This window comes from Agelaius tricolor, unplaced genomic scaffold, assembly GCF_023055355.1.
Source record: "Agelaius tricolor isolate 1412-34295 unplaced genomic scaffold, bAgeTri1.0.p SCAF_11, whole genome shotgun sequence".
NCBI lineage: Eukaryota > Metazoa > Chordata > Aves > Passeriformes > Icteridae > Agelaius > Agelaius tricolor.
The window spans coordinates 25,168,688-25,194,068 of record NW_027269271.1 but is presented as its reverse complement, the minus strand read 5'-3'; the positions used below and the strand labels follow the sequence as shown (position 1 = coordinate 25,194,068).

At 44.3% G+C, this 25,381-nt stretch overlaps 3 protein-coding genes across 6 annotated transcripts in view; all 3 read left to right on the top strand.

Moving 5' to 3' along the window:
• Positions 1–998: 998 nt before the first annotated feature.
• On the top strand, positions 999–6,293 carry KTI12 (KTI12 chromatin associated homolog). 2 transcript variants are annotated; one of them, XM_071436727.1, is made up of 3 exons: positions 999–3,757; positions 5,672–5,724; positions 6,219–6,293. In XM_071436727.1, the coding sequence occupies exon 1, from the start codon at positions 2,150–2,152 to the stop codon at positions 3,182–3,184; it is 1,035 nt and encodes a 344-aa protein (XP_071292828.1). In that variant the 5' UTR covers positions 999–2,149; the 3' UTR covers positions 3,185–3,757; positions 5,672–5,724; positions 6,219–6,293. The 2 variants fall into 2 exon arrangements, with proteins under 2 accessions (XP_071292828.1, XP_071292830.1); XM_071436729.1 differs by having other exon boundaries at positions 999–3,855.
• TXNDC12 (thioredoxin domain containing 12) lies at positions 3,283–7,596 on the top strand. Its single transcript, XM_071435595.1, has 6 exons — positions 3,283–3,497; positions 5,672–5,724; positions 6,219–6,292; positions 6,875–6,944; positions 7,034–7,117; positions 7,517–7,596. Exons 1-6 carry the CDS (start codon positions 3,283–3,285, stop codon positions 7,594–7,596), a joined length of 576 nt encoding a protein of 191 aa, XP_071291696.1.
• Positions 7,597–15,498: 7,902 nt separating this feature from the next.
• Positions 15,499–25,381, top strand: part of RAB3B (RAB3B, member RAS oncogene family) — a 52,621-nt gene continuing 42,738 nt past the window's right edge. Inside the window, exons 1-2 of one of the 3 annotated variants that reach the window (XM_071436724.1) lie at positions 15,500–15,696; positions 20,468–20,548. In XM_071436724.1, the coding sequence (XP_071292825.1) occupies positions 20,528–20,548 (21 nt within the window). In that variant the 5' untranslated portion in view covers positions 15,500–15,696; positions 20,468–20,527. Of the gene's footprint in view, positions 15,697–20,467; positions 20,549–25,381 lie in introns of all 3 variants that reach the window. The other 2 variants (XM_071436726.1, XM_071436725.1) reach the window with 2 other exon arrangements.

The window sequence follows — 25,381 nt, the reverse complement described above, 5'->3', positions numbered from 1 at the left end:
GCAGTCTGTGGCTCCTGATCTCTGTGTAGCTCCCAAAATCTGCCCCCCTCAGCACCTCGGGCATGGGGGGTTCCTGACTAATCTGAACTAATCTGAACCCTTAGGGATGGGAGGGGGCAAACCGAGGCTCATGTTTGGCCGTCCAGCACAGTAATTGTTAATTACTGGAACCAAGACCTCTGAGGAGGTGTTCCAAGAAGAGTTCCTCTTTGTACAGCTCCTGGATCTGCTTCAGCTGAGCTCTCCAGGTGGCTTTTGGCCATGTGCTGTTTTGGCTACTAAAAAAACCCAACCCTGGCTTTGCAACTGCTAAACATACACTGACTCACTCTTAAGTCAATTGACATAACAAGACTTGTTATCTGCATGCCAGATAAAATATTTCCTGCATCGTTCAGTCACTGTAACACTCAGAAATCTGTGTAATGGTGGTGTTCTCTCTTGCTCTTCCATGATATTATCATCAGCAGGAATACTTGGCATAATAGCTTTAGAGCAATTAATGATATGTTGGCCTCAAAATTTTTAAGTTTCAGTTTAGTTCACCTTCAGTGGGATTTAGGAAGCCAAATGCTGACATGTTTAATTTGTCATTCATCAGATAATAAATGTTCACAAACTGAAAAAGAACAGAGAATAATCAGAAGGCACTTCAATTTTAATATCTGTTTGGGGGATTTTAGTGTCATTTACATACATATATAGAAATATTCATGAGTATAGTATGTTTTGGTAATTAATTTCAGTGGGATTCCTCATACGACTGTGTGGGCTGTAAGTATTTCCAGAAGTCTTTCCAGAAATGGGGCTATAGTTGTCTTTAAAAAAATAATATAAAATGAGTTGAAAGTACTCTCAGGGGTTGGGCTGTTTTCCTGTTAGCTGACATGTTAAATTATGCAGCATTTATAAACCCTTCTCTCTGGCAGGTTTTGGAGATCATATTCATTGGAGAACACTGGAAGATGGGAAGAAAGAGGCAGCAGCCAGGTATGTTTGTTAGTGTTAAGTACAGAAATTTGTTTTCAGAAGCATTCACAATGGTTCTATTTCAGCCCTAAATTAACCATAGAGAAGAGTCTCTATTAACAAAAAGGAAGGTGGTTTAGGAGACTCTTCAGATCCCTACAGGTTATTGGAGAGAAAATACAGAGCTTTGTTAACTTTGCTAAGGCACCACCTAGGTTTAATCACTGCAGTCTAATTAAGTGATTGAAGCCCTAGCATGTCCTTGAAACAATAAAATAATTATTTATCACAGTAAAGAAAGATATGGTTCTCAAGCACACAAATACAAGTCTAAGTAGTGCTCAATGCCCTTAAACTCAGCAGTGCTAAGAGTTCCCTAAAATTCCTTGTGCCTGTATAGATGAGGCCTCAGCATGAGGTATTTTGTTTCCATCTGCAGCAAAAATCTGGAAGTTTCAAACTCTAGTGAACTGACAGAACCTGGTTTGGGCTAAGCTTAAATTCTAAAAAGAACAATGTCTCTATGAAAAATGACATCTTGACTTTCTCTTCTCAGTTTCTTCTGCTTCTTGTTAAAATCCAAGAAGGAGAATGGCATGCTTATAAATTCTACTTGCATTTTAACTTTATAACCTAGATCTGACAATGCTGACATGAGCAGAAATTACTCATGCCTTTCAGGTTTGCTGTTTAATTTAGCTCTGCTCTCAAACGGATCCATCTGGCAAGTTCTACACTCCAGTGCAGACATTGAATTAACCCAGATGGTACACTTCAGAAGTCTTACAAGTTTTTATAACTTGATACTTTGGCATTTTTGAAAAAACAAAAAGTAGATTATTTCAGTTTTTACGGTTATAATTGTAGCAGCAGCAGAGGAAGCTTTAAAATGAGACAGAAGAGGGTGGGAGGGATGGCAAGGTCTGAGCTCTCAGGTTTAGGCAGGATTAGTGCTCAAAAAGACCCTGCAGCAAGGGATGGGATGGGTGGGAACTACACTCTCCTTTCATTGCTGATGTGCAGATCTGCTCACTGATTTGAGCACGGCAGCATTTGAGTGTTATTGAATTGAAGGCTTGGGAGAAACTACTAGTTGCAATGAAAATATAAACGTAAAATTTACAATTTTTTTTTTCTGACCATAAATCAGGAGATGTAAAATTACATAAAATTATCTGGGATGCATCAAGTGAGATGCCGGTGGTCTAGGAAGTTTCAAACCTTCGATTTCAATTCTGTAAACTCCACAATGCCATGGGATGCTGGGCACTTCTCGGCTTTAAGTTCCCGGAGGGCGAGGGCGCGGTCCCTCCGCTCCAACAGCTGCTGCGAAGGCGTTTTTAAGCGGGACGCCTCGCCGGGCGGTGTCGCGGTGCCGGGGCGTGATTCTCTCCGCCCGCGGGCTGCGCGGGGCTGGCCGGGCGAGCTGTGGGTGTGTGTGCCCGGCGGAAGCAGTCGCTCCACGTCCGGGTCAGGCGCGGCCGGCGGGGCGATGCCGCTGGTGGTGCTGTGCGGGCGGCCCGGCAGCGGCAAGAGCCGGCGGGCGGCCGAGCTGCGGGAGGCGCTGGGCGGCCCGGAGCGGGCGGCGCACGTCGTGGCCGAGGCGGAGGGCGGCCGGGCGGCGCTGCGGGCCGAGGTGGAGCGGCGGCTGAGCCGGCGGGACGTGGTGATCGTGGACGCGGGCAACGAGCTGCGGAGCATCCGCTACGAGCTGTACTGCGCGGCGCGGCAGGCGGGCACGCCGCGCTGCCTCCTGCACTGCGCCGGCGGCGCGGGCGGCCCCGACGAGCCGCCCTTCGAGGAGCCCGACCCGAGCTGCCGCTGGGACCGGCCGCTGTTCACGGTGCGCGGCGAGGAGCCGCTGCCGCTGGGCGCCATCCGCGCCGCGCTGTTCGAGAGCGCCCCGCCGCCGCCGCACCGCGCCACCCGCACGCAGCCGCTGCAGTCCTGCGGCTTCCTGCACCAGCTGGACCGCGTCACCCAGGACGTGCTGGCCGCCGTGCTGGCCGCGCAGAGGAGCGGGGCGCAGCCCGGAGAGACCATCCGCGTCCCCGGCGTGGCCGAGGGGCTGGTGCTGAGCCGGCCCGTCAGCGTGGCCGAGCTGAGCCGGCTGCGGAGGCAGTTCATCAGCTACACCAAGATGCAGCCCAGCGATGAAAACCTGCCCCAGCTGGCCAGCATGTTCCTGCAATACCTGAGCCGCAGCATCCAGTGAAGTGTCACCTGTGCCTCCCAGCAGTGGCGGTGGTCTGGCCCCCAAGTACTCGCAGCGGGATGAATGTGCCTTGAGGCACAGACCTGCGGAGCCCGGGGATGCTCGGATCGCTGGGCAGCAGCAGCAGCTCTGGGAAGGTGGACACCGTGTCCCTGCAGCAGCCGAGCCAGCTGCATCGCTGGGGAGATCTCCAGGAAAGCAGTTCCTCAGCACTGCCTTCTCCCCACGGGCATCTTGCAAAAAGGAGAGCTACTGGTGCATCCCCAAGCGATGAAATCTCCTGTGGAGATGCAAACCCCGCTAATCAAATAGTGTGATGTGAAAGTGCAAAAGGTGATGACTGTAGGGAAGGCTTTTCTTCCACATTGGCATGTGTGTGCTGGAATAAGAAGATTGTTTTTCTAGAGCTGCCACCAGATAATGTCGAACTGCAGAAGAGACTTCAGGTCCAGATCTGGAACAGGCTGTATTTTTAGGATGTGACTGTTTCAAAGAAATCTGACTGACCCAAGATTTTCAACTTTACACTGCAAAAGGGTGCTGGCTTAACAGACTCAAACTTCTCTGTTTCAGGTCTAATAATAAAATGTGTGCCTTAAATGGAGTAAAGTCTTAATTTACCTGCAGGACTATTTTACTGAAAAAAAATGGCCAGGTCTTTTGTTTTCAAGGTCATTATACACCCTTAAAACCATCACTTTACACCCTTAAAAACACAAATTGCTTAAGAATGAGTGCTGTCATAGGAAAAAGGAGATAAAATGACAGAAATAAATGTATTTATTTCTGTTCTGTGTGAAACTCATAAGTCTGTATTGGCTGTGATGGGTAGCTAAGTTTCCAATAATTTTGGGTACAGCTTATATAAACTTCTCACTTTCTGGTGGATGCTTCATTCTTCATTCTAATAAATGGTGGCTTTTTGTTTTAATTTTATGTGTAGCGCTCACTGGGATGAAATGGTGAAGTGGGGCAGGAAGGGTTACTTAAGTTACAGTGTCTGTCTGGCACACCAGCTGCTAAGGGGCTTTATGCTCTGCAGAACTGAGAAATGACTATAAAAATGTTTTTATATAAATAAGTTTATTTTACCAGTCAAAGTAAAGAGAACAAAGGTGAGAAAACACATAAATTATCTCAAACCTCTATGAGTTCTTACTGACTAAGAGTTGGTATTTCAAGGAAGCGAGCACTTTCATTTAAAATCCGCTTTTAAAATTTCTCTTTAAAAAGGGTATGCCAGTACTGACCACCAGACCATTGAACTCTTTCAACATGAATCACAGATCCTTGATAATAAGAACAATCTTAAATCCAGTCTTAGATCAGCCTCTCCTCAAGAAATAAGCAAAATCATTTTGGACTCTATAGAAACAATGAAAAGAAGTCAGGGAGAGGGCACTGTGGCAATGCAAGCTTTACTAGGGAAATGTGTACTCTTGCTCCTTACTGCAAGCAGATATAAAGTTGATGACATATCAGTTAATTATAGATGGTGAATTTGTGTTTGAACAATTCTAAATGTTAATGGCTTCATTTCCACCCTTTCCTCATTCTAAAGTTCATTACTGAACACTGCTCAGTAGAGATTTCCTTTCATGTCTATTTACACCTAAAGAGAAGCTCATACATAGTTCTGCTAGTAATTAATGTTGTTGTGTGCAAAGATGTTAATAATTCATGTGTATGAAAATTTGACTTTATTTTTGTCCCCTAATATGGTGCAGAGTTTACAGTTTGCTTTGCTTGGCATATCCTGAAAGAAGTATCCATATAGGATGTTCTCTCCAGATTCCTTCCTCTCCTTCACCTAATTTTAGGCTGTTCTTACTGTTCTGGAAGCCATATCATTATTGTATGGAAACAATCTCTGGGTACTGTAGCTAGAAAAATGCAAAATGAATTATTTGGAAAGAGTGAAATCAAAACTAACTTTGGTCCTTTTGCGTTGCATTTTATTTAGGCTACAGTTCCTCACAGACCCCCTCTCCTTAGCCCTGGTACTGGACACATCTATCACAATTAGTTTCAGCATACAAATGTGTAGGAAGCCATGCAGGCAGCCAAAGGGTTTGCTGGGTTATTGGGTTTGCTGGTTGCTCAGCGAGACTTGGGCTGTAATGGGGAGAGATTGTCATCCACTGGATTGCCTTAAGCAGCCATAAAAATCCACCCTGAGATCTCTCAAGCAGCTGCTGTCATTAACCATTGCCAGTAATCCAGGAAAAAAAAGCATGACCAGTTGTGTATGTGAGAAATCTAAACTTAGAAGAGAAGTCTCCTCCTCCTCTACACAAGCAGTTATTGGCTGGCAGCTATAATAATTTTATCACATTTAAAACTTTTTGCAAGACAATCTTAGAGCACCCCAAAATCTCTTTATATCTGACTTATTTCCCATTACATTTAGCCTTTGAGGAAGACTTGACTATTAAACTGTACATGTGACAGAATTTCTTTGACAATTTTCTTTCTTCTTTTTGTTAGTGGTTTGCCTCTTATGGTTATCATCCACAAGTCCTGGTGTGGAGCTTGCAAAGGTAAGTGCATTGAATACTAGAGCTTGCTGAAATTTCTAATGAGCCTTTGTACAGACATCATGTAGCCATGAGAAATGTTAATTTTGCATCCAAAATGTAACTAATGGTACTTGTATTTCATTGAGAGTGGTATAATGTGGCAGTGTCATAGCAAACAAACAAGCTGGGTGTATGGCTAAGCCTTAAAGGATGAGGTAGTTGAGTGGGAGTGGTGGTTTACATCAGGATTTCTGTTTCTGTTGCACTGGATCAAATATAACCACCTCTGTGTGTTGGGGAGGCTTCAGCCCATGGCTGCCAGGCAAGAATTGCTCCAGGTACCTCCTGTTCCAAGCCTGGAAGGGTTGGACACATACATTCCATTTACTCACTGCCTATTGAGAAGTGCCACCTCTCCAGAGGGAGGAACGAAGTGGAGATTTTGATATTGACCTGAAAATCTGAAATATTTTCCACTGCTTTTACATGCCTCTTATTTTTATTTATTTCTTTAGCTTTGAAGCCAAAGTTTGCTGAATCCAAGGAGATCTCTGAACTTGCCCATAATTTTGTTATGGTCAACCTTGAGGTAAGCTGCCTTCTGCTCTCTGTCCATGTTCTGCCTAGTAATGAAGCATTTGGAATCTGACTCAACTGGTTGCATCCTGTTTTGTGTACATCCTAAATCCTGCACTCCAAAATAGGCATTCAGGATTGATTGATAGAGCTCATTGTTTTAAAAATACTTTTTTTCAGTCTTGTTATTTTAATTGTGTTTATAAACCTGGCTCTCTGCCATTTCCTCTTTAACAGTTTGTAGCTTGTGTGATTCAGTTTCCACAAGAAAGGAATTTATGTTCATTCTCTCAGTACATATAAAATATTCCTGTACCAGAGTGGGTGAGTAATGCAGATTGACTGACCAGAAAAAATATTGTTTTCACAAATGATACTTATGTAGGTAAAAATAACTTTCTTCCCTTGGAGAGTGGAGGATACTGCAGTTACTTAGCATCTCTTCAAGATGTAAATTGAAGAGATGCTAGTAACTTGCAAGTAAATTGCTCAGGGTAGAAGGAATCTGAAGGCAGTAACTTGTTTCTGTAAAAGGCACCATGTTTTGTTAGCTGTCTTGCTAATATCTTTCCTCTCTCCTGCCTTGCTGTGGAAGGATGATGAAGAGCCAAAGGATGAAGCCTTTAGTCCTGATGGAGGTTATATTCCCAGAATCCTTTTCATGGGTAAGGCATCCACAGCTGTTGTGTCCATTCACAGCACTGGGTTCTTACTGTTTCCATCTAAATTTCTTGTTGGATTTCTTATTTCATAGACCCCAGTGGAAAGGTCCATCCAGAAATCATAAATGAGAGAGGAAACCCCAGCTACAAGTATTTCTATACCAATGCTGATCAGGGTATGTGCTGAATTGTTTGAAGTGCATTTTTAGTGAGATGAAGCTTTGGCCATGGAGAGAAATTATGTTACTTTAAAGTATAACTGGGAGTGGTTAAATACAGTGTGAGTGATTCTCTGATGCCTCAGTAACCATATTCAGAATCATGATTCACCTTAATACCTACTAAAAGTCTCTAAGACCTAATTTTGTCTCCAGTTCTGGCATGGGAAATCATGGAAATTGCATGATCCAGCCACACATAGTTGGGGTAAGGGTGTAGGACTTTTTTTTTCTTACAGATTAATCTGTAGATCTACATTCTGTAACTGTGTTGTTTTAAATCACTTCCATTACCAGTTTACCTTGATGTTTTCACCCTGAGATTAATGATTGGTATCTCTCTGTGTAATCTTTCAGTTGTCCAAGGGATGAAGGAAGCCCAGGAGAAGCTGACAGGCGATGCTTTCAAACAAAAGCACCTGGGAGATGAACTATAATGGATACACTGAATGATAGCTTTTCATCACTTCAAAACTGAGAGGAAATGATTAAACAGACCAAGAATGTAGATGCACTGAAGGGACATAATTCCCCTGTCAGCAATGTTAGGTTAAAAACCCTGTTTGGAGTTCACACACACACACACACACACAACAGTTACAGTGTTTTCTCTGCCTGGCAGTTTGCACTGTGGTGGTTCTTTACAACTGGGTAATGTGCAAACACATCTCTGTGTGTTTGAGAAACCACTAATATTTGGTGTTAAAAGGGAGGTGTGTAGGGAACACAGTATTTGAGGACAATGTGATGGGAAAAACTAGAAGTAGCCATCATTTTGACACTAATCAGGGTTGAATCTCTCTTTTCTCACTGATATTATGTGATCCCATAGTTTTTACTGGGCATTCCCATCACTGGGGCATGTTCCTGGGCCAGTTGTTTTCTTGATATCCAAAACCATGAATTCTGCCACTACACCAAGTAGAATACATTTCATGAATGTCCAGATAGCATGTGAATTATCAGCTCTGCAAATGTATTATTGTGTAAAACTCTGTGATTCATCTTTATTTGCCTTTGGCCAGAAATGTAACTTTTTCCTTATGCACTCACCTTTTGATTGTTCCATCAAGTGAGGGTGGGTTGTGTTGAAGCTTTATGGGGTTTCCCCTTTTATTCTTTGAATGTTTTTGGCGAATGCCTTGCCATCACATTGTACTGTATTTTTGTACCAGGGTGAAAAAATTAAACCTTTTTAAACATAAGCATGCAGAGAGTGGTTTGTGTTTAAGGGTGTAGCTTTATGGTCTTAAGCATGGGAGGATATGGTTTTGTTTGTTTGTTTTTGTTTGTGTTGCAGTGATTATTGATGCTGACTGTCACAGCTGAAGATTTCTCCTTTTTTATAATTAAAATACATCATTTGTTTTTCCATTCCCACAATTACAATTCACCATTCTTATACTACCTCCACTGTTGAAGGCAATGTGTTTCTTTACTGGAACTGAAGAGAAGAATAGCAGGGAGTAAAATCACCCTTCTTGACCTGCTGAGGACACTTTTTCTAATGCAGCTCAGCATGCTGTGGGCTTCTTTGTCACATGAGTGCATTGCTGGCCCATGATCAGCTGCTTCTTCACCTGGATTCCCATATTCTCCTGTGCAGCAAAACAGATTTGCAGACTTTCTTGATTCCAGTTGAAGGCCTTTGCATTTCCCTTTCCTGACAACCCTCTCTGCCCATTTCTCCAGCCTCTTGAGGTCCTCAATGGCAGCACAACCACTGTTACATGGAGATCAGCCCCTCTCCCCAGCTTTATATCATCTGCCAGTTTGCTCAGAGTTAGGTGTTAAAAAGTACCAACCAAAGGTACTCCACTAATGATGAGCCCCCTTCAGGCCAGCTGTTCTGCCAGTTTTCCATCCATTTCACTGCCCTTTTATTTAGGTTGTACTTCATCAGTTTGTCTATGGGGATGCTTTGGGAGACAGTGTTGAAAGGCATAGTAAAGCCAAAATAAACACCACCTACTGCTCTCCTCTCAGCCACCAAATTAGTCATCTCAAGCAAAACTTCCTGTCCAAAAGACACTTGCCATAGCTTCCCATAACAAATGTGATCATTTTCTACAGATACCTATTGAGGAGCCATCTGAGGATGTTAGGTGGGGAAAATTGTTTATACAATAAACCCAACTTGTCTACTGAATCAATTTTTACTGTTCAGCAGCATTAGGAATTCTACTTTCCAGACCAGTATGTTTAAGAAATTTTAGGCACCAAAACTTAACTGGGTACTAAAAGATAAGGACTCAGTGGAATTAATGGAATTATTGCACATTGCAATTACCCTGCTCAGCTGCTAATAGTTACTCTACAGGCTTTATCCTCTGCTTCTCTTGCAAATTGTCTAGTAAATTAACAATGGAATTGAACTCAGCAGCTACTCTCAAGTCATATCAACCTCAAAGTAAATCTATATAAGCCTTAAAAAAGGATTGGTGTTGTGCAAAACATTCCCTTTTTTCCCCAGCTCTATCCATTGAGCAAATAAAAAATAGATCCTATCTGATGCTCATTTTATTTAGAGCTTTAAATTGACATAACTAAAAAATCATTGCTATGGCTTTTTTACTTGCCAGCAGGGGGAGGACTCTGTGTGTTCATCTGGGAAAGGATTCAACAAATCATAATTAAAGAGCAATCTCTGATGCAAATTAGCAGAGTGCACCTCTGTGAGTTTCCATGCATGACTTTGCAGCAGCTCTGCCCTGCTCTTATCTCTCAGTGAAGCTGCAGCCTGTGGGATGTGCATGAAGTGTCCCTTTCTTTGCAAAATGCTCTGATGCCTGAAGCAATGTGGCCTCAAGGTAATTTTTAGGAAGTTCCTCATCCACAGACATCTCCCTTCAGTGACAGGGACGGGCAATGTGCTTTATTCTTTACATTTAAGACCACCCTGATTCAAAATTATCCTCCTTCACATCTTCTCTGACACAGCTCCTCTCCTTAGCACTTCATGCCTTCCAGACTTGGTACTTTGGAAGGAAGAACTTATTTCATTACCCTTTTTCCTTTGTTCTTCAGCTGCCTCCTTTCTGTGTAATCCTTCCTACCCTCTGTATGTTCAGACACGGTCAGCTGGTACAGCTTCCCCACCCTCTCTTCCATTTGCTCTTTTCTAAACCATGCTTTTTTCCTCTGTAGCAGGATGGAGCTTGGCACTTGCTGCCCTGCTTGGTGTCTAGCTGGGGTCTCAGCAGAACATGATTTATGTACTTTCACAGTTTGATTTCTAGGGACAGCTGGGATTACCTTGTGTAAAAGCTGTTTTTACATCTCTGGATTACAGGGCAAACCTACTTTTGATGTAAAGTCACTTAAGTATTTTTCTCTTTTCTACCTGTTAGTTTTATACCTGGATATTTTTGTTACTATCTCCTTTACATCCTTCTTCTTCATGATCTTGATAAGATGGTACAGATGGTTGGCATTTTCTTCTGTGCAGAGGGATCCACCCAGCAGCCGCTTTTTGTTATGTTTTGTGACTTTATACACAAACAAGTCCCCAGGGCTTAGAGGCTTGCAGGTCAATGTTTCCTGTAGCTGTGTTTGAAGTTAATGATACTGCACACTGCTCAGTAACCAAGACCTCAGCTTAGTTTGCCCCCATCAGCTTTGTTTCTTGTGCTGCCCATCTGTGTGTGACTTGCAGTAACTTACATGATCAGTTCTTCAGAGGCATTTAGAAATCCCCTTGGATTCTCAGCTTTTCCTCCTTCTATGGTGATAAAAAACCCCAAGACACTTCAAAATTCTTAGTACAGACCCAGCAAACTTCCAGGCTGAATTAATCTCTTGTAAATAAACATGCTGTCAGTTCCCTTTCTTCTAGAAACAACCTACAGAAGAAAAAAACCCCGAAGTTAATTAGGGAGTGCCTGGATTGCAGCTCCCATCTGGCTGCCTGGGAGCAGAGGTTGATTTGTGCACCTGAGGCTGGACAGGCTTTAAGGAAGTTTCAGCTGGAGACTTGGGAAACCTCTCCTTTGCCATGTTAAGCAGCAGGGAACAAAACTGCAACAACCAAGAATGCCGGCATCACCAGAGTGCCCCATCTGTCATCCTGGCATGCTGAGTTTAGGAGTCATCTACTTCAAACACACTTTTGTCCCCCTGGCTGTCTGCCTGCCACAGTGTCTAGCCTGTATCAAACTGCTAATGAGCTTCATTCACTCAGAGCTCATTTAGAGCTCCTGTAATAAGTAGCTCTGAAGTGAAATATTATTAAACCCCTATGAATATGAGGCCATATACCGTTGGAGGTGATGAAACTTCTCTTAACTTTTGGCAAGAGGAGAGGTATTTGCATTTATGTTTGGCTGTGATATTTATTTGCAGCTGACCTGGTATTCTGCCTGCTTGGGTTTGCCCAGCCAGGAGAACACTCCAGGGCTACTCCTTGACAACCGTCGCTATAGGTGGTAGGTGGCTCTAAACTTCAGGCCTGAGGATAGAGATGCAGAAAGCAATAAAGATGGAATTACTCTGAGCAGAGCTCTCTGCAGAGACTGGGATGAAAAGGGGAAGTCACTGCAAATCCATGCTCATTTCACAGACAGCAAAGCCAAGGATGGAGTTTCTCTAAAAGGTTGCATCCCCTTTCCAGACATCTGTGTAAGTTGTCTTTGGCACTGACTGGAGAGGGAAGGTTGCTGCCTGAGGATACCAGGAAACAATAATAAAGGTCTGTCTAAATGTTAGAAGTCACTTTGTCTCAAAACTATTTGGCGCATTAACCCATTCCCCCTTCCCTCCTTGAAGAAACAGGTGCTGATTTGTTAAGCAGTTAGTCAAATAATCTCAGTTTGCTTTTCCCCTCAAGGTTTGTCTAGAGTAAGGTGTGGCTGTGCACAGTTCCCAGGCCTGCCATTGTCCAGGGAGCACAACTCCTGCATTGCAGCACCAATCTGGTGCCACCACGTCAGCATCATCCAAGGAGGAGGAATCTTCAGCGACAAGTGCCAGCCAGCCCCTGTGACCTGTCACAGGCAGTGGCAACAGGGACCAAAGCTTTAGTGACCCTCTCCAAACTGTGAAAGATGTCGTGGCACCATTTTGTGATGGTGAAATCTGCAGTAAGTTCCTTTGATTATGGACAAAAAAACAAAAATAGAGACCCAAAACTGCTCTGCTCACAACTGTGCTGGAAGCAGGGACTGGCTGACCTGTGCTTACAGCATTCCAGCTTCTGACTCAGAACTGTGAGAGAGGCTGCCACACACCACCCTGTGCTGGCTCTCATCCCAGCACGGGGCACAGCATCAGGAAAAGTGCAGGGAGCAGCCAGGATGTGGGAGCAGGCAGGGTGGGGGGAGCAGGCAGGTACAACCTGGCCATGGGATCTCAAGTGGGTGGGTGCTGCTCCCGTGCTCTGTTTTCCTCCAGCCAACACAGGAATCTCCTCCTCCATTCCCACGTCTCTGCTGTGATGTGGTGAGTGAAGGGGAGCCAACTTCCTAGAGTTTGCACCCTCTCACAAGGTCATGATCCCATTGTTACACTCCAAGTCAGGGCAAGGGAGGAGCTGGAGCAGAGCTGAAGGGGCACAAGTCTGTGGATTGAGTTTGGCTAAGGCTGTAGGTAACTGACTGCTGATTAGAGTTTATTTGCTAGTATACACTCATTTTTGGACCATTTTGCACATGCACAGCATGAAATAGGTAGATGTGCTGCAGAAATATTAATTGATAAGAACTGCAGATGTGCTCTCTGCTTTTTGAGAGTGCTTCAGGTCACAACATAACATGCTGTGCATGAAATAAGCTGCACTGGCAGCACAGTCAAATTTGGATGTCACTTTATTGTGCTGTTTCTGATATTATGAACAGTGCTCAAAGAGCCATTTGTGAGGATTTGGATGCATTAGCCCTGTTAAAGGGAATGAAATTCACACACATCCTGGGGACACAGCATGGGCCTTACTTGCTCTTTATTCCACACTGAAGTTGAGAAGAACCTGGGTGAGTGCTGCCTATTCAAACAAGGAGGATTTTGTTTATGGGAGTCCTGTTTTTACCCGGTTCCCCTGGACAACAGCTGATTTAACTGTTTTGGTGCTGCTCTTGCTTTAAGAATAAATAAATCAATGCATAAATTGATACATTAATTTTTAAAAATTCCCTTTTTAGAAAAGATTAATTTTGCTTCTTCAGATCAATTGCACTGTGAGAAGATGGAGTGTTTTGAATTTAAAATGTTGAGAGAGCAGTAGAGTATGTATGTTGTGCTTGATAAATGTGCTCTCCTGACTGCTGGGAGAGAGTGAGATAGATCCACATGTCAGAAAACAAGATAAAGCACAGCATCTGCTCTTCCACCTCCGTGTGCTTGTGGGAGTTCTTTCCTGTTTCCTTATTTCCCCATCTATAAATCTAAAATAACAAAGACCTCCCCCACTGGAAGTGGTATCAGCAATTCATGACCATACAACATTAAAACCTGGCAGGGAAGTGCACTAGGAGAGCAAAAATTGTTCACTCCATAAATTATAGAAACATGTCTAAACAAGGTGATAGACAGCAAAAATCACAACATATTCTCCTGTCTCCTAATTACCTGGGTGCCCTCTTGGTATCCCTGAAAGGGCTTGTAGGTAAACACTAGCATTTCAAGGGTGGCATGAAATCTAAAAAAAGCCTTTGGAAATTAGGATTGAACAGTGGCTCTGCACTTGTGCCTGTGTTTTTGGGGTGTGAAATCAGGTGATCATTGCCAGATGCCTCAGCCATGGTGTGTCCTTTGCATCAAAGGTGCAGGTATGTGCCCATGACCATTTGCACTCTGTGTTGGTGCTTTTTAGGGCTCTGGGATCACAGTGATTTTCTAGACTGAGCATCAGTCAGCAGACAGAGAGAAGAGCTCTACCCATGCTGGGTTGATGAGAAGTCAGGTTTTGGCAGAGATCAATTATCCCAGAGCAACAAGAGGATTGCAAGGAGCAGGAAAGACTTTTTTAGGTGTCAAGCCTGCTAGGCTGTCTTTGAAATAGTTGTTGTAATGAGTTTGGGATTTTGTTACACTGTTGATTATTTCTAGTTGCCTACACAAAGCTGTTATTTTGCTTAAGGCTTAAATCAGGGCCTGGTTTATATAACAGTAATTTTAGCTGGGGTTTTGATGGCAAATACACATTTTCATTCTAGATGAGGGTAGAAAATTACTCTGATGCTGGGTAGAATTGTCCCCTGAGCCACCTGGCAGATAGCTCTGACTTGAGTAAAATGGAGAAGCTGTATGGCATCTCTGATCTGCAAAGAGAAGAGGTGCTCCTTAAAGCTGCTCAGCATCTCTCCTGTGATAGTTCCTAAAATGTTCACCTTAGCTATATGCTAGTCATACAGTACTACTGTGCTCCCTGGCTTTCTACATTCCCAGGACACTGGTAACTAGTCAACTGCCCTGGACAAAATGTAGCAATAAATCAATTGTCAGACTCCTCTAAAGTGAGTGAACTGTTATAAAGCTCAAGCTGCTCCAAGGGCTGGTTGACCTACGAGCCAGTCTGAAGATCAGAGCTGAGGATCAGATGCTGAAGATCACCAGATGTGCAAAAAGCTTTTACAAGTGGACAAAATTATTCCTGTGCTCTGTGGGCAGGGTCCGAGCCGAGTCAAAATGCTGCACATCAAACAAAAGGCACAATGAGACTGAGAAGAGAGCAGCAGTGCTCTGGAGGACATAGCAGGGTGAAAAGACATCTGCACCCCCAAGTTTTAGGGGTTTGAGTTCAGAGGTACTGCCTGAAGACAGAAACCCTGCAAATCCAGTACCTTTAAGCACCTCCTGCTGTGGCCTCCCCTCACAAGGAGCCTCTCTCCTGGGACCCAACAAGACTTTGTGTTTGTGCTGAGGCACTTGCTTAAATCCTGCCATTTTTGCCGATTGTTAGGGAAGTACCTTCTTGGTTACGTCACACATAATGTTTAATATGTTTTTAAAAACCCTATATTTTGTTCATTCTGTCCAGGGCATCATGTTCAAAGGCTATTTTGGTTTCCTGGAGAGGAACAGACCACAGTCAAGTCTCTCTGAGGTCTAAAAGATTTTAAAGCTAAGAGGGTCCACCACAATCTCTTCATCAGACTTCCTTCATGCGAACGACTTAGATCGCAGCCCCTGCCTCAATTTCTGTCTTCTCACCAGTAGGAATGTAGTGCCTGATGCCACATCGGCCATCACTAGGCTTCAGAGTTAACAGTGCTACTGATGACAATCCCAGCCCGTGCGGAAAGCGCGGTAAGAACGGCAAGTTCGGCTCGTACCTGGGACGTTTTCCCAGCCTGAGGCGATTGCCGTTCCCGCGCTCCCCGCGGGCCCCCGCCCCGCCGCGCTCCGCCCCCGGGGCCGCCCCAGGTACCGGCGGGGGGGCGGCTCCCGCCACGCGAGCAGCGGCCGCGGGACCGCTCGGCTCGGCTCGCTTCAGTTCAGTTCGGCTCTGCTCGGCTCGGTTTGTTTCGGCTCGTCCCGGCTCGGTTCGGTTCGGCTCGGCTCGGCTCGGCTCGGCTCGGCTCAACTCCGCCGCTCCTCCGCCGCAGGTAAGAGCCGCGGGCTCCTCTGAGGGGGCTCCTCCCGCGCCGTCGGAGCTGCTTCCCCTCGAAGGTGGCGAGGAGGGGGCTGACGGTGTTCCGCGCCCCACGTCCCCAGCCGGGACCCACAAACTCCTCCTGCCCTCCTCGCCCCGGGCTCCGCGGGAGGGGAAGCAGGAGGTGCCCGGCGGGTGAGCTCCGTGCCCCGAGGTGTGTGGTGTAACGGGCAGCCCTCGGGAGCGGCGGGGCGGAGAGGGCAACAGCAGTTCCATCTCTAAAATAAACATATCCCAGCAATAAGAGGCGATATAATATTGCCTTATCTCTAAAATACCCTCAGCCTCGCGGGAGGTGGGGGGGGGGCCGGAGAGCGGGGCCTTCCCGGCTGTTCTCCAGCTGGTGCGTAACCCGCCCGTTCCCGTCACCCCGGGCCGTGCCCGGCTCGGGGAGGGGGAACAGGGAACAGGTGACAAGAACCGAACTGCTGGGAATGGAGCACTGCCGGGAATCGCGGCACTGCTGTCGTCGTGGCTGCTCGGGCAGGGCACGGACCCGCTGCTGCCTCACAGCCCGCCCGAGCCGGCGGAGCGGACTTGGCCGTGCCCACCCTGCCCCTATAGCCCCGGGCAGCGAGCCCACCGCACCAAACCGAACGGATCCATCTTCTAATTTAGTTCATAAAAAGTACAAACTCTCCAGTTTGTCCAGTTTATGCTGTGCGAAACGCATGCGGTATATTTTCTTTTTTTTTGCCGTGCATTCTGGGACGACGCGTTGGTTTTGCCCGCTGTTGTGTTTCTTGCCAGCAGCCCGGCAGTGCCGCTGGTGTGCGCGGTAGCATCAGCCGGCGGGACCGCAGCGGCATCGCCAACGCCGGCACCAGCGGCTCCACCTTTTCTGCCTCCCAAGGTTCGGTCTCCACGCTGTCCTTTCCTTCTCACAAGCTTGTGGGCTTGTGCAGTGCATCAGGTTGATCTAAGTGTAACTTGTCAAAAAAGAAAAAAAAAAAAACCAAACCGGGGGGGAGTAATTTTAACGTGGATTTTCCCATGTCCTGAGACAATATAAGACCGTGGTCTCAGAACATGTTTCTGTGAAATTCTTTGGTGGCAAATCTGGTTTTGACGTCTCTGCTTTGTTTCTCATCACTTATTCCTCACCCAGTGCTGCACTCTCAGTTGTGCAAATAATAGTTTGCAGGGCTTAAGAGTTGCCTGGATTAGCTCTGTGTTCAAATAACATTCTCTCGTGAACGTTGTTTTTTCCCCCTCCAAAGGTAAAAATGTCACAGAACTATAATTTTGATCTGTGTGTTTGTAACTGTACTCAGATCACGGGAGCGCTGGTATTGGGTTATAGAGGGTACAAAATTGAATCCATATGCCACTGTATGGAAGTGTGTAACTAAAAGGCTTTTATTTCCTGTTATTTGGCTTGCTATCCTGAAGGTGGTTGTATATGCATTTTCTGGGACTTCACTGCCTTCAGGACAGTTTTATCAGAACAATTTATAGTGTAAGTCAGAAGAGAGACAAATAAACTGAATTAAAATCAAGATTCCTTTGCAATTTTGACAAAATCATGATGCCCTCTTTGCAGACCCAATATATTTTCAGGTGGCAAAATGAGAAGACTTATCAGCTTTAGGTTTTAATAGCAGTAGTTCTTGTGTGCAGCAAAGCAATGCATTTAGTATTTGTTAACATGATGGTTGTTGTGTAGTAATCATGTTAGCTGCGTAGTTCAGAGGTGGTTTTTCCTACCTTCATTTTCATATGTTTTCATGCAACTTCAGCTTAAAATGTGCAGGTCACAGCATCACAGTTCAGGGTCTTGCATCATGCTGGCTGGTTGTAGTGCCAGGGAAGGGCTCTCATGTCCACTTTACCCTCCCCAGTAGGTACATGTCTATTTTTTGTTACTGGTTGGGCTGAAGAAGTAGGGTTTTTTGAGGCAGTTCTCAATGGCTAATGCTGAGAAATGTCCTGAACTGGTCATTTCAGGTATGCTTTTTTCTGTAAAAAATGTATCTTGTGCTTCAGGTTCTGCATATTTAGTGTTCCCCTGGAAATGTGTGCTTAGCTTAGTGCAGTAGTGTTTGATATTTGAAATAAGCAGTAAGATTTATGTTTGGAAGTATTAGCTCATTAGAAAATGGGAAGTGTGAGGGTGCTTGTTCTAATCCCAGTTAGCAGGTGGCTTACTTTGCAGCATGGAAGAACATCATAGCATAGAGAAATGAATTAACTTATTCATCACAGATTTTCTGCTTGGAAGAGGAGCATTAACAGGCAGCAAATTAGACTTCTGCACTGCAGAGGCATCCTAAGCTGGTCCTGTCTCTGTGTGATTCTGGTTTGCAGGTGGTTTCCACAATTCCAGCCTCTGGTCACTTGATTCGGTGAGGACAGCAGCTTGTTTTAACCTTTTAAGATTTTAGACCCAATGGTGCAGAAAAATCTGTAAGTGTCTCCTGCTCATTGGTGGAGGGATGTCTGCCTGAACCTGCACATGGCCTCACTCTAGCTCCAGACAGGGTGAGTCCCATCTTATGCCTGAACTTCCCTTATCTTCCACCACCGTGGGAGGGCATGGTCATGGCTTTCTCCATGGAGGGGCTGCATCCCAGGGCAGAGCATAGCTGTGCCCTGCCTTCCAGCTGGGGAAGGATCAGCAGGGACTCACTCACACACATCTTGTAGCAGAGCTGGCACACATTCAGCTCTTGGTGCCTTCATGGCACTGCTCCCTCAGTGTATTCAGCAGTGAGGTGTGAGGAAGTGCTTCACCATTGCCAGTTCCTTCCTGAGAAGGAGAGGCAGAGCTGTGGGGCTGCAGATCCGATGAGGAGGGAGCTGAATTCCGGATTTCTGTTGTCTCAGCCATCGCTGCAGTGTTTGTGACAGGAAGGAAGGGCTTTGAGGATGGGGAGTTTTGTAACAGCCCTCAGCCTCATCAGTGTGCTCTGTTCTCTGGGACAGGGCTGCATTCAGCCTCAGCACTAGAAGCTGGCTGGCTCCAGGATTCCTAAATTCAACAGAATATTCAGGGAGTTGTGAAAATCTCTGCATCCCCTCTTTAGAGCATAGGGAAGATAAAAATCCCCTCTTCCCTACATCCTCTGGGAGAGAGCTGAGCTGGGTTCATATTTTTTTACTATTACATATTTTTCTGTGTATTTTCTGAAGTAGTGTGCTTGCCAACAGGCATGGAACCATGTGATAGTAAGAGAGTGGCAAACACTTAATCGTCACAGAAAAGAGTACAAAAATGGAAGCTTACATTTCCTTAAGTTTTTTTTTTGTTGTTGTTGTAATACTAGAAGGACTAATTCCTCCTTCCTGAGAATTTTATTCTGGCTCTAAAATGGACTTTGAGGATGTTGAATGTTGTGCAGGAAATGGGAGAGGCATGGCTTGATGTTTGACTTGAGGAAATCTTTCTAACAGTTGAACTAAATTTTGTTGTAAAGGTAGATGGCAAAAAAGTGGAACATGCTGGTTCTTGACTTGTGTTCCACACCCAGCAAGTTCTTAAAAATCTTTTAAAAGCTGTTTTTAAAGCCTGCGTTCCCAAATCTAAATGGGAATGAAAATAAATAACCACTGACATTGCTTACAGGTTTTCATCCTTACTTGTTATTCATATATTGAACTTTTTTGTAGCATGTAAGTTCCAGAACAAATCCACTACAAGCATCTTCTTGTAAAGGCTTCTGGACTCTATTAATAAATGAGTTTTATTAAAGATGAAGTGCTCAAGATAAAGCGCTCACATTTTTCAAGTAATAAACATAGACTTTCTGTGTAGAGAGTTGAATTGTTTTTGTTCTAGATCTGTCAGCTGAGTGGCATTTAGATGACACCTCAAAGTCAAGTTCTGGGCAGTACTGAAGAGTGAGCCAGAGGCTCTCACAGGGGGCAGGGCTGTGAGAGCAGGAGGAAATGTAACTGAAAAATGTGCAATACTTTGAGCAAGAGCAAGCTGCTGTCGTGTTGCCAGGCGAGGTGATTGTCAATTGTGTGGATCCCGAGAAGGGATTTGTGTTTGATCCAAATTCCGGCCTGGAGTAGGTGGCTGCAGCCTGTTGTTTACCTAAGGTCCGAGTGTGCCCAGGTGTTTTGGCAGTCTCCACAAGGCAAGATAACGTAAGTCAGGATGACAAATGGTGCTGTATTCGGGCTTGCTGGAGAGAAAATGCTCCAGACACAAACTTGGCCTTTACAGTGGATTAGCCGTGAAAAAGACAACTATGTTCTGTTACGTTTTTTTGCTCTAAATCTGGAATAATTACTACTTCAAGGCAGATATTTTTGTGTAGATGTGCTCTAAGTTGCAGATGTCCTATTGCAGTTGTCTTTGCAGCATGGTAGACTTTGATCCAGGCTTTGTGCAAAACACCCTTGTGTACAGAGGGATTTCAGCTGCTTCTTGGTTCCGTTTGCTTTGCTGCCTTTCTTCAGGAAATGTGCAATGATTCCTATCCAGGGTTTTCTGTCCACTTGTGAGATTTATCCGGAACTTTAATTTTAGATTAATAAATATAATCTCCCTTTAATAACCTTTAAACTGATGGCTTTGAGTGTTTGCTGACTCAAGCACTGTTTCTGTTCTCTTTGTACACTACAGGACTTTCCTCTTTACCTTCAGTGGAGGAAGCTCAGACCTGACACAGCACTGTGTTCCCAGCCTAACCTGCCTACCCATTATTCCCTTACCTAATATTCTTATTATTCATCTTTATCATAATCATTGTAATCCTTTTGCTTCTACATCGCAGGTTCAACAGTGTGACCACTCTCTTGATTCATATACTCACAGCAAAGCCTTCATCTCTCTCATGGATTATAGATCTAAATTGGTAACTATCGCTTGCTTGCAATGTTTATTAGCACTTATGTTAATTGCTCACACTCTGTTTTCTGCTTCTGAGAAATCTCTCTTGTAGAACAGCATTTGTGTAAGAGTCTCTAAGGTCACGGCCTTGTTTCCTTTATGAGCTTTATCCTTAGGACAGCACACATTGGCTCTAAAAAATTCCATTGCTTGGTAGAAATCTGGTTCAGAATGGAAATTTATTACTGAAAAAGAAAACAGTATTTATTTTCCAATGACAGAGCACATAAAGGAGTGAGCTTTTATAATAGAAAATTGACATAGATATGTAATTTGTGAACTAGAATATTTTTAACTTAAATGCACTTTCTAAGACTTTTTGGGGGAAAAATACACAAGGTATTAATGCTTTTGAGAAGAAGTTATGTTGCACATTAGTAGCACCTCTCATGGGTTACTGTAGAAATGCAAAGGAATGGTTTCACCCCATCCTCTCATCTGCCTAATTAAAGAAATGTGTGGTACTGGATGATGATGAAACAGTTAAACTGTCACATTTAAATTGTTACTGGTCCTAAATAGCATAAGGCAAATATAGGAAATTACACTTTTGGCTTTAAAAATGAAGCGTATTAAACGATGTTTTTATTACTAGAACTGCCCAGAAGTTGTAATATGGAGAATACACAGGCTCATAACAAGCTGAATTTGCAAATGTGTCTTAGGGTATAGTTTGAAGTATAAGTTGCATCAGTGTGACCAGGTTTCATGGTTAACTGGGGTGACTGACAGCAGAAAAGGAGATTCTTTCCCAAATTTAGACTTCTTTCTCACACTGTTGTGAGAGAGAATGGGATGTGGAAACAGCATGTCAGTGAACACACCCACATGGCTGCTAATAAAGAGACAGGTAACCTTCCAAGGTAATGGCTGGATTTCTTGTTTCTTGTCTGTGAGAGGATAAAGAAGAACGGCTCTCCATTAGTTTGTAGCCAAAACCATAAGGGCTGGCAACACTAAAAGTCAACCTTAGCCTTTTTTCTGGCAATAAATAAATGGTGAGGTATATCAGTTAATTTCTAGCCAACACTTTAAACTTGTCCTGAAGTTGGTTGTAGGCAAAAAATGTTGCAGAGCAGGGCTGACAGTGACCACTTGCAGTGATTGCTGAGAGCAGGAACACTTTGATGTTTTGTGTTGCACTAGGAACCAGTTTGAGGCTTCACCATGATGCTGGTCACAAATTGAGCACAGCTGTGTGGATCCATCTACGTGACAGATTTCAGTGAGCACTAAAAACAACAAAGGCTGGTTTCCCATGGAGGTGTCTTAGGGCAGTTGGCTTTTTTCTTTTAAAATTCATTAGACCAAAATAGAAACTAAAGGCAGGAGAGCCACTTTGACCTAGGAATATATTCTTTGGTGGCTAATAAGCTCTGATTAAGATTTTATTGCTTTAGAGCATTTGCAGCATCCTGCTCTTATGTGGTTTCTTTGTCTAATAAAAGATGAGCTCACACTGCAGGCTTTTTCCTCAATAGGGAAATAATAAGGTATCTCAGAGCTACAAAACTGCCTATTCCCACAAAACTAGTTGGAAGGGGCTGTGTTTGAGACCTTGCTCCCATTGCTAATGCACGTGGGGAAAAAGATTGTCAATATAAGTATGCTCTAGCTACAAAAATGGGGGCTACCCAGGCAAAAAACTAAATCATGCAAGGTCTCATGCTGAAGTGTTCTCAAGGACAATCTGACTGGCAGCTTTTCCCTCTCCTGTGTAACTGGTTTTATGTCCTGTAGCAAAATCTTTCTTGTGTAAGTATTTTATTGAGGATTAGTCCAAGCCAGTCAAAATGGAACAGTGGAGAGCCTCTCCTTTGCCCTCTGTGTGGCAGCTGTATTTGACCTGTCTCCTGTACCAGAGCTCTCCTTGGGCTGTGTGTTTGTGTGAAACAGCAGAGCTGCTGCTCTGTCTGGAGGCCTCCTAAAGGAGCATCTGTGGCTGTGTGCCCAGGGAGCAGGGCTTACACTGCCAGCTAAATGGCCTTGGACCAAGGAGGGAGGACAATCCCCTGGGAGCAGTGGCTGTGTGAGCCTGCAGGTGATTTGGACACGAGCTGCCTGACCTCAGCGTGTTGTCTCCATTTCCCTGTGCTGCAGAATCTCCTCCAGGTGCAGAGGGCCTGCAGGAGATGTCATTTTGTGGACCTTTCTCTCAGTAGCATAGCAACTGCCACCACTTCCCACTGCTCTGTCCCCTCTGCTTGGCTCCCTGAGCCGTGAGGGATCAGGAACTGAACCAACTTTCCAAACAGCCCTGCAAAACAGGAGAAGCTGTAGGAGGATTTATTTTTAACTGGGATCTCTCTGTTCTCTGAAGCACCTCTCTGCAGGGTCCTCAGGGCTGACATGACTGGGGAGTGCTTGGAGCAGGAGTGAGACAACAGGTGGGGGAGAGAAAAAGGGAGGAGAGGAGGACCAGGAGAAAGGTCTGCTGTTCCCTGCACAAATTCAGGGGCAGCCCTGCAAACACTTCCAGCCCAAGTGCTGGTGGAGCAGAGCTTCAGTAATGATCTGCCATTATCAGAGGGAAAATCAGAAATTAGTATGAAAGTCCTTTCAGTTTCACTCAATTCACTAGAGGGGAAAGGGAAGAGTGAAATTTAAGCAAGGGGATGGAGTTTTCTTTAAAATTTTTGTGCTCTGTCTGCCTCTGGTGATTCAAGACACTGACCTGCAGCATCTTCAGTCAGCACAGAGGCCAGTGAGGGTTGTGCTTCTATGACAACAGCCCCACGTTCTGGACAAGTATCATTTGATCTTATTCTCTGTGTTGTGCTTCTAACAAAGCTGCTCAAGCTGGCCACATTCTGTAATTGCTTTTTCAGCTGAGATCTGAAAGTCACATTTGTGGCCAGGTACAATTCTGATTAGAGCAATCTAGGAGGGTTAATAGAGGCAGCAGTGCTTCAGTTACAGGATCAGCTTGGGCTGTGTGGATGGGTTCTGGGCAGGCAGGGGTAGAAAGAAGACACTGATTCCTGTGTGATTAGTACACTACCTTTGTTAAAGGTCTGCCTCTGAATCTGTAAAAGACCAGACTTCAAGTGATGAGGGTTTCTCACTATTTTGGGCCTGTGTGAATGGAATGGAGAAGTAGAGATTTTAATTATTTTTTTCTTCTTTAGCAAGTGCACGAGTATTGTCCATGTAGAGATTATAAATGAGATTACTCTCATTTGTAGAGATTATAATGTGTATGGGGAAGATAAATGACTCAAATGGAAAATTTTCTGTCGTCCAGTGTGGTGATGGTACAAATCAGCCAATCACCTGATTCATTATTTTTGCAGCTGAGATTTCTAAGGATAAGGAGGCAGTAAGTGCATTGGCCTGAGTGTCTGAATGGAAGTTAGTCAGATGTTGAATTCTTCATTTTAGAAATTCCTGCCATGAACCACAACACATGGGTAGAAGAGCTGTTTTCTAATACACTAATGAGAAGAAAATTTGTGCTTGTGTTTTCTGGAGTGCTTGCAAAGGATTGTAGACTGACTGAAGAGCAGCTGAAGTTCAGAAGAGAGTGTATCAGAATTATGCTGTATCCTACTGAGAAATACTTTTGGGAAGATTTTAATGCATTCTGTGCAGCTGTTCACTATTGAGCTACTGATAAATTTCTTCAGAAACTGCCCTTGTGAATGCAGTCTGTGAACGAAATGTCTGCTGCACCAGCCCTTTTCTGTGTGAGAAAGATGCATATGTTTAATCTGAGATAAACCATTGTGCACATTGCACTGAAGTTTAAACTGGGTTGCTTTTGGTTTCTTTCCCCTCTGCTGGAAATTTAAGTGAAGTTATCATTGCTATTTAAACTGCCTTGGGATAGTGTTTTGGTTTAGAGTTGTGAATTTTGAACTGCTTGTTTTGGTTTTGGTGGGGTTTGTGGGGTGGTGTTGTTTTTGTTGCTGTTTTTTCAGTGAATGGGCGAAGTCCTCTGTGAAGGTGAGATTTGCTGAGAAGGGAGGCATTTGGGCACATGCTGACAGTAGATATTGGAGTGAGTTTTGTTCCCAAAGGTGCCTGTGAATTTGAGTTGAGGAGAAAATTAACTTCTGTGGATCCTGGGTGAAGGAGAGACTTCTGTCACTGCTCAGTGCCTTCTGACTGCACACGAGTAGCCCAGGCCCTGCTTTGCATAAGTAGCTGCTAATTAAACTTGTGATGTCATTGCTCCAACTTGCAAACCTATAACTTGTTATAAGGAGCCAAGACCTTTGCTTATTTGATGTGTGGTAGTTTCAAAGAGCATGAGAGATTAAAAGTGTGGTATATCTGTCAAAAGGTAAAGTTTCTTTTTCCTCCTCTGTAGTAATTTGGTTTGTCTGGTTGTGTTCTGTACAACCAGAGGTGAAAAGTCAAAGTCTTACCTCCTCTCACCAGCTGTCTGAGCTGCACACATTAGAGCAGCCAGGGCTGCTCATGGCCCTTAATGATTCGTATTCTGCTGTTGGTTTTTTTGTTTCTGAATCTAAAAGGGATAATTTATCGATTCCAAATGCTGTCTGCACCCCCACTGAGCTCTCACATTTTATACAGTCTTTATTCCAATTGCAGTCTTAGGAGTAGATAGGTGTTGGATGGATTCAAAGTTTCCAGCTGAAATTCCTGTTTTTTTCATCTTTTCCCATTTCCTTTTGTTTTTCTTCTCTAAATGTTGAGGAGGGAACTTTTGTGAGGATAAAATGGTGGTGGTGCATGCACTAGAAATATGGATTTTTCCACAGAAGTAGTAAAACCAATTATTTAGGTTTATTTACCTTGGAGGCTGCTTGATGAGTTGCATGGTTGGATGCAC